The 13,831-nt window shown below is 42.8% G+C and overlaps 1 protein-coding gene across 4 annotated transcripts in view; it reads right to left on the bottom strand.

Moving 5' to 3' along the window:
* Positions 1-364: 364 nt before the first annotated feature.
* The window catches only part of LOC113656608 (CMP-N-acetylneuraminate-beta-galactosamide-alpha-2,3-sialyltransferase 1-like), a 49,901-nt gene continuing 36,434 nt past the window's right edge, over positions 365-13,831 (bottom strand). For all 4 annotated transcript variants that reach the window (XM_047820129.1, XM_047820127.1, XM_047820130.1 and 1 more), the window contains 5 exons: positions 7,150-7,343; positions 3,351-3,533; positions 2,989-3,034; positions 2,709-2,828; positions 365-1,590 (listed from right to left, as the gene is read on the bottom strand). In XM_047820129.1, the coding sequence (XP_047676085.1) occupies positions 1,417-1,590; positions 2,709-2,828; positions 2,989-3,034; positions 3,351-3,533; positions 7,150-7,343 (717 nt within the window). In that variant the 3' untranslated portion in view covers positions 365-1,416. The remainder of the gene's footprint in view (positions 1,591-2,708; positions 2,829-2,988; positions 3,035-3,350; positions 3,534-7,149; positions 7,344-13,831) is intronic.

The following is a 13,831-nucleotide window of genomic DNA, read 5'->3' as shown; positions in this document are numbered from 1 at the left end:
GATGTTCTACAAACAGATCTGTGGTCATTTTTTTTTTTTAGATAAAAACCTTCACTCTGATTTTAGGGCTTCTGGACTTCATTGGAAGACTTTTTCATTACATAATTAATAAGGAGAAGAATAAAGATAAAAACCATTAACAGTAATTAGAGTTATCGCTGTCCCTGCCATATAAGGTCAACGTATTGCTGCTTTATCAGTGGAAAAGGACCTGCAGCAATAATTCATGCACTTTATTACACGTTCTTTTGGTCGGCTTGCAGAAGTTCCGTTGCTGACTAAATGTCTGTCTTTGTCCCGTGTACAGTGTGTGTTATTTCTGATCGGTTACTGGAAGGTTTCTCAACAGACAACAAGGACAGCATTACAGCAGCATCCCTTTATTTCATTCTGTATACAAAGGTGGAAAGTTAAAGAGCGTACATTCTAACAAAGCTTATTTTTATCCAATACTTCATCATGTAGTACATTTAAAAAGTGAGATTCATAAAACACAGTGTTACTGAAGGCACTTAGGAAGAGAGGAGTCTGAACACTATACTGTACTTTATCATACTCAAAACATCTCTCTCTCTCTCTCTCTCTCTCTCTCTCTCTCTCTCTCTCTCTCTCTCTCTCTCTGCCCTTTTCTGACCTCAAGTTTTTAAGCTTTTTTTACATTTGTAATTATTTATTTTTATACAGTGACTACATCCTTATTGTGAAAGCACACCGATTCACTGATTTCACTGTGATGGAAACATATTACAGCCAATCAAATTGCAACCTGCATGACTGTGACGCAGGACATGGGCGGAGCCTCTGAGGCTGAGACTAGTGATGTGTCGTGTTCTGATCTATGACCTGATCTCAGTCATGATCCTTCGCAAATTGACAGATGGAGACGGAGAGAGAGAAAAGGATGGGTGGAGAAGCAGGAACCAAATAAAAATGTACTGTATAAAACTCCAAATCCAGAGAACGAGGAATCGATTAAAATAAATCAAACAGAAATGTATAGAAGAATTATTACATTCATTCACCTCGATAAGTGCTCTATCTTGCTCAGGGTCACGGCTGATCCCGCATCTATCCCAGGACTTCCGCAAATCCGGTCCGTCAAATTGCAAGTTTTCTGACCACTAAAATCTGAGAACCAGGAAATGACTAACGTGATAAACTATGCATCCAGAAAACCAGGAAGTAAATAATACATTTTGATCAACAAATAAAAAAATAAAAAAAATAAAAAAAATAAAAACAGAATTCCAGAGAACCATGAGTTTATTAAAAAAAAAGTCTTTGGTGACTACTCTAAAGTCTGAAGAAGTGACAAAATAAAAAAGTGACGCTGAAGACCATCTGTTAATGTTTAAGAGGTTGTGAGTTTCAGTCCTTCACGTGCATCTCTAACTACTCGCCCCAGCTGGACGTAGACTAGATGCCTTTAAACAGTCTGATTTTGCCTTTCTGAGCCAGTAGCTCCGTGATGTTGTACTCGAACTCTGCGTCATGGACGCCCGTCTCTTTGAAGGCGCTATTCACCAAGTTCTCCTCCCAGTAGTGGTGCCAGTTTCCCTCCCCATCAGCTCCGAATCCAAAAAGATTCACCTGAAGAAGAAAAAAACAAGACGCAAGCTGAAAGTGTGTCATACAGAAGGCAGAGAGAAGCGAGCTGGTATTCAGAGCTAACAGGACTGATGGACTTTGTAATGGTCTTCTTCAGTTTAGAAGTGAACTCTATTACTGATCTGCAGATTGTGAGCCTGCTGGGCCTGAACATCTCCCTCTGTCTCCCAGTTAAACCATCAGACTCCTCAACAACCAGAACCAGTTTAATGCAGCAGTATGGTCCTGGACATTGTCTCATTTCAGCGTGTACGTGATATGTGGTTGTCAGTAATGGATTGGGGGCAGGTCGTGGCCTAATGGTTAGAGAGTCTGACTCGTAATCCTAAGGTTGTGGGTTTGAGTCTCGGGCCGGCCACGACTGAGGTGCCCTTGAGCAAGGCACCGAACCCCCCAACTGCTCCCCATTAATGGCTGCCCAATGCTCCGGGTGTGTGTTCATGGTGTGTGTGTGTGTGTGTTCACTGCTGTGTGTGTGCACTTTGGATGGGTCAAATGCAGAGAACAAATTCTGAGTATGGGTCACTGAGTAGCCGTATGTCACGTCACTTTAAGATATATGGTTGAAATGAAAATAAATACTTCTTGACTTGACTTTGTTAGTCATGCACACACACACACACACACACACACACACACACACACACACACACACACACACACACACACACACACACACACTGCTCTGTATAATCTCATGCTATGCAATGTTGTCAGACTCCACAAGAAGTTTTATAATAAAAAAAAAAAGATAAAGAAAAATAAAGAAATTAAATATATGAAAAATAAAAATCAAGGAACAAAACAAACTAAAGGTTTACATAAATAATTAATTAATTACTTAATTAAATAATTACTTATTAAATTGCTAATTAATTAAATAAATATTTAGTGGAAAAATAAATTCAATGTAAATGGTTATAAAAAAACTACAGCAATACAAAGAAACATAAAAAATATATAAAGGACAAACAATAGATAATAAGGAAAAAAGGGAAAAAAAACATGTATTGGAAAGAAAAGAAGAGAATAAAGCGATGTCTAGGGAGTAAAGTGAGATAACAGTGTAAGTGAGCAGTGCAGCCGCTAGAGGGCAGTACCTGGTCACAGATGTGCAGAGCGAGGACAAGCGACAGGAAGCCGGTGGATGGATAACGGCCGTGACTCTCCAACCACACCTCATACACGTACTTCATAAACGTGGGGTTATACACCAACACCTGCCCTCACACACACACACACACACACACACACACACACACACACACACACACACACACACACACACACACACACACACACACACACACAGAGCTATGTGAGACATAGGATCTGAGAGAAAAGTGCAAATGATAGTGTAAAAAATGCAAAAAAGCTCACATTCTGTCTGTTAGCTGTGATCCGCTTTTTGACGGGCATATAGGTGCTGAGAGAGAGAGAGAGAGAGAGAGAGAGAGAGAGAGAGAGAGAGAGAGAGAGAGAGAATGTCTTTAACCCATAACATTTTCACACACATGTTTTAATTAATAAGCATTCCAGCACAGCTCTATTGTATTCTGGATCCTTATTGATCAGAAGGTGCTAATTATCATGAATGAACATATTACTGTTACTATAGTAACGGCTCTATCCCTGGGACCTGTGCAGTAGACGCTCCACATAAAGGAGTTAAAATCTGGATGGTGGTGGTTGATATGCTGCAGCAGGTGTTTGTTGGTCTGTCAGACATGTGCAGGACTCACAAGTCGATGTGTCCAGAGGTCAGAGCGCTGACGAGCCACTCCAGGTCAAGGACCTTAAACGGGACAAGCAGTAGGTTGGTGCTGACGTTCTGCAGGTCCATGGCACTTTCAGGATACATCACATGGTGCGTGGTTCTGTAGCCCACATCACGCTCAAAGCCATGTGTCGGAGCCTGGTTTATCCTGTAGACACACACACACACACACACACACACACACACACACACACACACACACACACACACACATTTTTTAATTCATAATCCCGCTTAGCTTTGATTATAAACCAAACCTCTTATCCTGAGGTGACTCCGGCTAACTAGTTGATTTTTTTCTAGCATTAACACTAACACTAGTTAGCAATAACGGTCAATGGAAACTCTTTATCTCCTGTGTTAACTCTACCTAGTTAGTAATAATGTCCTCCTGTCCTAGCCTTATCTATTCATTCCACCTAGATAGCATTAGCCTCACATGCTAAAGCTCGTTGCTGGCTAGCTCGTTTGTCAGCAAGTTTTATACATGTCCTGGAGAACTCCATAATGTCTTACTGTAACTAATCTCTTGATTTTAGCTAGCTAGCATGAATCTCCTAGGGTAACATGCTAGCTAGCAGTAAGCTCGTGTTCCAATGATCGATAACTGTTCTGTAAAAATCCTCTGTAAAGCAGGCCGAAGTTTTGTTTGTACTAAATAAGTAATAATGACAAATGATAGCATTGAACTCAAGTGTGAACTCTAGCTAGTTAGCACTAACCTCCTGGTGTGACCTGCTAGCGCTAACTGTGTGTTAATAGCACTACTTTTAAGATATTATAAATGAGATTTTATTTTTATTTCTTTTTTTTATTCGAGCTGCTGAAATAAACGAGACATTTTGGGACTGAAATAAACAGCTGATGGCAGAAACAGCAGGATGTTAATCGTTCGAATCAAACTCGCCGCACGACGAACGGAGAGCTGCGCGGCCGCTCGGCTTCTTTTTTCTTTGAAAAACAACATGAAAGCGTTAGAAAATTAAATCTCTATGAGCAAAGACAAAATCATTTTATAGAGCGTTAATCAGCTCTAATAAACAGCTCTGTCTCTAATAAACGACTCCTAATGAACGACTCGGCTCTTATAAACGACTCCTACTTTCACTCTGTGAAGCGAAGCTCTTCACACCGCCGTCTTGGTTCGTCTCCTCGTTTCTTCAGCAGGGACGCTGATTCAAAGTGAACTCGGCTGTAAATCGTGCGTTTTTTTTTTTTTTTCAATCACGTCACACAGACTAGCGCAGAGACATGACAGGAAATAACACAGCGGGCCACTTCGCCTGGTTCCATTCTGTTTTTCCAAGATATTGAATTCTTTTGTTATTGCGGAAACAAAAAGCGTGGAATAGTTTCTCTACAATCGATCCGTCTGCCGAATTAGAAAAAGCAATCTGTCACTGTAACGATGAATAATATTATACTAATACTACGAGTACTACTACTACTGCTGCTACTACCACTAATAATAATAATTAGTACAACTTGTAGGAGTAGGAAATGAAAAGCAAATGATATACAGCATGAAATGTATCAATAGATGGATAAAATAACTCCGGTAACTCAAATTCTGGCTCACTTCCTTCTCTTATATCGTGAAGTTTCTTGTTACAATTTATTCTATGCTAATATCAGTTTTCTTCGCTAGTGCTTGCTAAAAAAAAAATCCAACAATGTTCAAGATTATAATCATGGAAAGTCCAGGATTAAAAGAGTACAGTGAAGACACACCGAGGCAGAAGAGACACCCAGGATGCACTGCACCTACAGCGATATCTCAACCGGTTAGCGAGCTACATACAAGACGACTAGCGTGATGAAACCGACGGCAGTGTTAGCATGAGTGTGGAGACGAGGAGGCGAGAGGTGAGCTGCACCGATGAAAGGATGAAAGTGCTGCTCTTTTTATGTGGAGATGAAGTGAGCTCTAAACCCAACGGCAGTCTAATCAGCAGCTCAACGAACAGCATTGTGGGTAACGAAGGACTTTTTTGTTAACTGAAATAAAAATAGAACCAACCAGCTGCTCGTTTCTCTGACTAACTGTAAATGTTGACAATACGCAAATACCTTCAGCCAGAAAATAGAAAGGACATTTATTGTTTCAGACAGAACCTGAGACGTGAGGAACTCCAGGCCGGAGATTGTTCTTCACACACACCGTTCTGTACAAACTCTACATGGTTGAAATGACATCAAATCAAACTCACTGAAGCTCCTCCACTTTACTGAATCATCCCAGTTCATCAAAGACCAAGACTAAAACATTTCCTGGTGTTTTTTTGGAATGGAGAATTATTTTGAAATATTCATTCATTCATTCATTCATTCATGCCTATCTCAGGCGTCATCGGGCATCGAGGCAGGATACACCCTGGACAGAGTGCCAACCCATCACAGGGCACACACACACACTCTCATTCATTCACTCACACACACACTACGGACAATTTTCCAGAGATGCCAATCAACCTACCATGCATGTCTTTGGACCGGGGGAGGAAACCGGAGTACCCGGAGGAAACCCCCGAGGCACGGGGAGAACATGCAAACTCCACACACACACAAGGCTGAGACGGGAATCGAACCCCCAACCCCGGAGGTGTGAGGTGAACGTGCTAACCACTAAGCCACCGTGCCCAGCTATTTTGAAATCTGAATAATTAAATAAATCATGCTAATATTATTAAAATACATCATGGTTCCCAGCCCTGGTCCAGGACGACCCTGTCTGAGTGACACTCCTGCTCTAGAACTCAAGCAACTCAGGAAGAGCTGAGCAGGAAAACACTAAATCCAGAGGGTGAAGGATAAGCATGATCAAATATGGCCTACATGAACAGGAAATAGCTCCAGACCTGATAAAAAAAACAGGACTGTGAGAACATTCTTTTACTTTGAACTTCTTATCAGGTTATTACGGATGTAAACTATGCCACTGATAGTGTATCGGTTTCAGCGTCAATTCCTGCACTATTATTGGAGAAGTACGTGGTTTGGAATGCCATCAGCTCAGCTTGGTGTTGCACTAAAACTACATCAGCTTGACTTGCTGTGCCACAAAAGACTGATCATTTTGGCTTGGTCTGACTCGAAAAGAGGATCAGCTCAGCTTTGTTAATCAGTTCGTCTTGCTCCGGGAGTAAATGTTGATCATCTCAGCCTGGTGTGACCTTTCGTTCATTTTCTTTTGAATTTATTTTTAATCAATATTATTTTTTTTCCTGCCGTGCTTTTGACTTACGGTGCTTTTTTGACCTTGGTTATGGATTTCTGGCTGTTTCTACTGACTTGAGTGTGTGTACGTCTCATACAGCGGGAGTGTTTAAATCCACCTTAAAAGGCAATTTCAGTGAATTATTCAGTGTTATTTTTCCTGCTCCGATGCAGCAAATCGAGCTTTTTAAACTTGATCATAATTAGCTGATGAGCGGAATTCTGCACGTCAGGGAACGGGAAAAAATGCTACGCCGAGCAGTTCGGCATAGACGATCCGAGAGCCACGGAAGAGGTTTAGGGAGAAATGGCGCTGCAGCATGAGAGATAAGAAACTCACACTTCACAAATCTTACATTATTTAGTGAAACAGATTGAAGATGAGAACATTTTATTTTTGTGATAGTCCCAAAGCTGAGCGGAAGCTGTACGCTACATGCTGACGTTTTACATCCTTTTCCTCTGTACGTAATCTGATATGCTGATAATCTTTTTACCCTGATCTGCTGCACCAGACTGAAATATCAGAGCATGGGAATGACTCTTACCGGATGACAAAGTCGCTGGAGTCGATCGCTTTGCCGTAATGGGATGAGAGGAGATTTCCAGAGTTTCCTACCACCGAGCATGAACGACATCGGGAAGGTCCAGCATCCATGTAGTGCTGTTCTCCAGGGATGACCTGAAATAACCTGTCCATCACTGCACTCAAGTTGGATGGGTTGCTCTCAGCCTGAAGCCACTACACACACACACACACACACACACACACACACACACACACACACACACACACACACACACACACAGTACAATTATAGAGCTATATATACAGTATATACACACAAGCACGACCACAGTTCACCATCCATCTATGCAGTTATCCAGTCAGGTATCACATGGCACCAACACAGTGCATAATATTATGCAGATACAAGCCAAGAGTGTCAGATATTGTTCACATCAATAAATCCATCATTCCAAAAGTATATTTGGTGCAAAAACCCACACCCACGGTGCAGGTGCAACCATGAAGTTGAAGGGAATCATGAAGCGCTACAAGTACCAGTTGATTTTAGTGCAAAACCTAAAAGGTGTCTGCTAGTAAGCTGCAGAGGAACAGGAATGTTACCTTTCAGCATGACAATGAGCCAACAAACACAGTCAGATCAGCAAAGAATGGCTTCAACAAAAGATCACCAATTAGTGTAGTTGGGTAAATATAGTTTAGGGGTATGCACTACATTATTGTAAGTGTTTACTTTTTCCTAAAAATGATGGGTTTTCACTTAATTGTTTATACATTGCTCCAGATTATTCATTCATACATTCATTTCCTACCGCTTTATCCGAACTTCTCGGGTCACGGGGAGCCTGTGTCTATCTCAGGCGTCATGGGGCATCGAGGCAGGATACACCCTAGACGGAGTGCCAACCCATCACAGGGCACACACACACTCTCATTCACTCACACACACACACACTACGGACAATTTTCCAGAGATGCCAATCAACCTACCATGCATGTCTTTGGACCGGGGGAGGAAACCGGACTTGCTTTATCAAAACAAAGTGATCTGTCTGCTTTCCCTGTTGCTTTATAAATAAAGAACTGCTGTAACCAACAGAAAAAACTCAAATGGCTTGCTGTGGGGTCCCACAGCAAAGTCGGTGGCATTAGATAGCAACATGAGAGATAATCCAATAAAACCACTGTGGCACTAATAATCTTGCTACAGAGCTTAAGTTGTTAGGCAGCAGTAGAACTAGTGTTGAGTCAGTGACAGGAAAAATAGTTACTGTACAATATTATTAGCATAGACTAGCATGTGTAATATACAGTATGCTGTGTATTAATGTATTTTGCCTACTCATATCAGACAGTACTACAGTCAGTACTGCTTTGTTTGAAGACTGACAGTAACTCAGCTGTTCAGACATATAAAGATTGGTCATTTCACCACCTACATGCCAGAACACAGAACGGTCCATAATGCATGCCTTTCTTCTACCCCGAGAGATGGGAGGTCCAACCAAGCAATGCCAGAGGATTAGAGGGTGCATGGTGCAGTGTGGGGTATGATAAAAGTGTTAAGTAAGCTGGGAGCTGGACTCTTTTTGACTTTGTAGGCAAGCATCAATATATGAATTCTGATTTGGGCATTTACAAAAATCCAGAGGAGGGAACCTGTCAATGGGATGGTGTGGGAGAAAAGTTTTGGATTAGTTGCAAAGGTTGAAGAGAATGGCCTCTGTAGATAGAAATAGACTAGACTTGAACTTGTCAGCTTAGTAATGTGGGGCAAGGACAATCGATTGTCCGTCGTACCCCCAACGATGCATGCAGTAACAGAATGGGAGGTCTGAGAGTTTTCCAGAATTATGACATAGGCCTGCATTTGCAGGGATAAGCAGCAGGTTGATTATGCTGGACTTCATATTCAGCTGATAAGCTGCCGTTTATGATGAGGTCATGACTGAAACATGAGTGTCTGAGAGAGAAAAAGAAAGGATTGAGTTGAGTGTCATCAGCGAAGTAGTGGTATGAAAACCCATATGAGTATGTGATCTGACCAAGAAAGTAGGTACGACTTCAGCAAGAGATCGAGTTTAGAGGCGGAATAGAAGCAAACCAGGCATTAAGCCTTGTGGGATACCAGTAGAGACTCTGCATGATGCAGATGCAACGGAATTACTTGGATGAGTGATTGACAGTTGCGTTCCCCAATGAACCTCTGTGAAGTCGGCACCCCATAAAAAGAAATAATCACCAAAACTATGCCATTCGTTTGTGCTACGTTTGTGCTGCAAAAAAAAATTAAGCCACTTAACCATTGTAACTTTTAAACAGTTTATTTGAACTGTGTCCTGTGTATTCTGACACATAAGAGATTTGGAGAGGTTTGGAGAGATTTGGACGGCACCGGGTGCAGAGTGACATCATAGCTCCAAATTGTTTTTGCTATTTCTAAGAAGAGGAAATATACTTGACGTCCATTTCAACGGCACAAACCGGCACAAAACGAACGACACCAGTTCTGTGTGATTTAGACGAACTGGGGTGGAGAATGACGTCACAGTTCCCGAAAATATTTTATTTTATAAATATATTAAAATATTTAAATATATTTTCATATTATATATTCAACAGGTACAGTGTTTTTTTTAACGGCACAAATGGGCACAAATCGAGCACAAACGAACTAAGCCGGTTTTGAGCGATTTGGGCGATGTGGGGTGGAAAATGACGTCACAAGGCCCCTAGGGAGGTCCCTAATTAGCAGGGTACACTCCCGATTTAAAAATGGTAATAGCTGGGATGCGTCACATCTGGGTTGTCCTTTTGTTTGGCTGGCAGTAGCTGCAGGTGTGTGCAGTTAGCAATTAGCAGTTTTACAAATTGTTTCTTGTGTATAACATTCTGTGATCTGTTTGTGCCATCCTAGCTTGAATTTTTGCCCCTTTGGGTGGCTTGTTCTCCTTCGCTGTGCTCTAGTAGTGAACTGAACAACTGCTGAACTTCCAGGTATGTGGGGTTGTTTATTTAAGCCGGTGGTAGCCTAGCTGCTTATGTAATGAGTGATTTCTCGTACCTCAGTTAAACAGCAGCTTCTACGAGTGCCGCGAGTCATCGTGAGAGCAGACGGGTGTGTTGGTGGTAATATCGGGAGGCGATGAGTATTTTAGTAGTTTTAGAGCTTAAGATTGTTCTACGAGCTTGTTTACATTTAGTCTGGATTCCTCCTTTTCGTCTCTTTCATCGATATCTCCTGTTACGCTTACAACCTGGACTATTGGCTCACACTATTAGGGGCTGCTGGTTGCTTTAATAGTGTCTCGGCTTAATCATGCTGTCATCTTATCGCCGTTCGTGAAGGGACTTGTCCGTTTTTCCATTTGTTTTATTTAACCACTTATGTGGTCACCCCCCTATTTTTATTTTATTATTTTTTTATTTATTATATTATTATTTTTATTTATATTATTGTTTGCATGTTCCTGAGGAGTGTTCATACCATTTGGATTAGTGCCCAATATAATCTGCTTACTTCCTGTGAAGGTTATTTTATGGTTGAGTTTTCTTATTAATGGTCATATCGTTTATGTTAAGTCTGTTCTACGAGCTTGTTTACATTTAGTGTGGATTCTTCCTTTTCGTCTCTTTCATCGATATCTCCTGGGGCTCGGGCATCTGTTTCGGATGCCTCCTGGACGCCTCCCTGGGGAGGTGCTCCAGGCATGTCCAACCGGGAAGAAGCTTCGGGGAAGACCTAGGACACGCTGGAGGGACTATGTCTCTCGGCTGGCCTGGGAACGCCTCGGTATTCCCCCGGAAGAGCTGGAGGAAGTGTCTGGGGAGAAGGAAGTCTGGGCATCCCTGCTTAGACTGCTACCCCCACGACCCGGCCCCGGATAAGCAGTAGAAGAAGGATGGATGGATGGATATTCAAGGGTATTTTTGTTTTCTTTCATTGAAGCGTTTTTCTTTTGCGACTGAAGTCGTATGTTTGTTCATCGAATATTCTTTCTTTTGCTTTAGTGGCTGGAGGCACCCACGGAGGGAAGGATCTTCTCTCCCCTTTCAGGTGCTGGTTTCTTTTGTGTGTGTTGCGCTTGTGGCTAACTTACATGAGCAAGTGATCGCTTCTCCCCCTTGGGGACCACAGCCCGGTATTTTGGCATTTTATTTTACATATTGCATACACTTTAGTCTTTTTGTCAGCTGCCTTTGTGTGTGTGTGTGTGTGTGTGTGTGTGTGTGTGTGTGTGTGTGTATGTGTATCCGCCTGGGGATTAGTAACATCTAACAGTGTGGCCTAACTGTTTTAAGATTGTCATTGGATGTTTTGTGTATAAATAAAGCTTCTTGTCTGCCATCTTTTTAATATTAACTGGTTTGTGTGACCTAATATCGCTGTTGGGATATTTGTAATAGTTCCTAGGGTGAAACCCCTGGGTGGCTTAGTCGGACTTCTAGTAGAAGATATTTGGACGGATGTATAGAATTTGGTTAACTGCCATTTTGTGCCTTTGTGCAATTGCACCTGCGGTTCAGGTAGCGTGCTCCAACTAAACAGCGCCGAATTCTGGTGCAGTTAGTAGGATTTTCTCGTAGCAACCAATTCGCACACACATTCTCTTCACACAAGTGCTATGCTTTGCCATGACAAATACTGTATGGGCTGATGAAATCGAACTGATCTACTGGCATTGAGCTTCTTAGTGATGATGACAGTCTGGGTGATGATGACAGAGGACTTCCTGGGATTAAAAGACAGAGGACAGAGAAGGTGCATGGATGCAGAAAGTTTATTAAGGAAAGTGCTGATGAAAAAAGCCTTCAGAGAGACTGAAACTACTCTTGATTATACACCTGAGACAACTGCCTTAGTGCACAACAAACAGAATCCGACCTTACCAGTAAAGAATAAATCTATCTATCTATCTATCTATCTATCTATCTATCTATCTATCTATCTATCTATCTATCTATCTATCTATCTATCTATCTATCCATCCATCCATCCATCCATCTTCTACCGCTTATCCAGGGCCGGTTCGCGGGGGCAGCAGTCTAAGCAGGGACGCCCATACTTCCTTCTCCCCAGACACTTCCTCCAGCTCTTCCGGGGGAATACCGAGGCTTTCCCATGCCAGCCGAGAGACGTAGTCCCTCCAGCATGTCCTAGGTCTTCCCTGGGGCCTCCACCCGGTTGGACATGCCCGAAACACCTCCTGAGGGAGGCATTCCCATGCCAGCCAAGAGACGTAGTCCCTCCAGCATGTCCTAGGTCTTCCCTGGGGCCTCCACCCGGTTGGACATGCCCGGAACACCTCCCGAGGGAGGCATTCTCATGCCAGCCGAGAGACATAGTCCCTCCAGCATGTCCTAGGTCTTCCCTGGGGCCTCCTCCCGGTTGGACATGCCCGGAACACCTCCCGAGGGAGGCATTCCCATGCCAGCCGAGAGACATAGTCCCTCAGCGTGTCCTAGGTCTTCCCCGGGGCCTCGTCCCGGTTGGACATGCCCGGAATACCTCCCCAGGGAGGCGTCCAGGAGGCATCCTGCACAGATGCCCGAGCCACCTCAGCTGACTCCTCTCGATGTGGAGGAGCAGCGGCTCTACCCTGAGCTCCTCCCGAGCTTTGCGTCATGACCAAAAGGACAAGATCCTGGATACAGGCGGCCAAAATGAGTGTCCTCCGTACTGTGGCTGGGCGCTCCCTCAGAGATAGGGTGAGGAGCTCGGTCTATCTATCTAATCTATTTCAATTGCTGAACCGCATTGCTGATGCTCCCTGACTGAAAGACAGACTGAGACTCCCGATCTCTCTCTCTCTCTCTCTCTCTCTCTCTCTCTCTCTCTCTCTCTCTCTCTCTCTCTCTCTCTCTCTCTCTCTCTCTCTCTCTATCCCTTTCTCTTTATCTCTCTCTCACATTCCTGGGTGCTGCTATGAGGCCCGACTGATCAGGGTGTTGGAGGTTACTCTGGGTAATAAAGAGAGACCGCTATTAATGACAGTAGAGATGAAGGGGAAGAGGTCTTGTGGAAGGGATGCAATCCAACAGGCAGATGGTGGGAGTTTAGAATAAGGTATTTTTCTTTTGTTGTTGGAGAAAGAGAAGAGTAAACCTGAACATGTCGTGTACTGTAGAAGTCAGTGTAGGAGTGAAGGTCTGCTTTTTTAAATCTTTCCATCAGACAAGATGTTAAATTCATCAGCATTCAGGAAGGAAGGTGAAGGAGGGAGGTTAAGGAAAGAAGGAAAAATGTCGGAGAGCTTGTAAGGATCTTGTGCAGAAGCTTTTGGCTTTCCGTTGTAGGAACAGGGCTTAGCAGCTGTCATATCCGATGAGAACTTGTGGAGGAGTGAACAGCATGACAGATCAGCATTAAGTCGTGATTTCCTCCACTTTTTCTCGGCTGCTTCTTAGTTCTGTCTGATTGCTGCATGACAAGGAAAAGGGCACGGAGACATCCCGGGTTAAGAAGACGGAGGGCAGAGAAGGTCCACAGATGCAGAAAGTACAGTATATTGAAGAAAATGTAGGTAGTAAATTCCAGTGGGAGAGAGGAAAAACAGACACTGAAATTACTCTTGGTTAGACACCTGAGATGACACCAGACTAAAAGAAACAGAACACAATCGATATTAAAATAAATAAATAAATAAATAAATAAATAAATAAATAAATAAATAAATAATAAAAATAAAAGTCTATATTAA

Source organism: Tachysurus fulvidraco, chromosome 10 (assembly GCF_022655615.1).
Source record: "Tachysurus fulvidraco isolate hzauxx_2018 chromosome 10, HZAU_PFXX_2.0, whole genome shotgun sequence".
Taxonomy (NCBI): Eukaryota; Metazoa; Chordata; class Actinopteri; order Siluriformes; family Bagridae; genus Tachysurus; species Tachysurus fulvidraco.
Note: the sequence above shows the minus strand (reverse complement) of the source record. Positions and strands in the feature narration are given on the sequence as shown.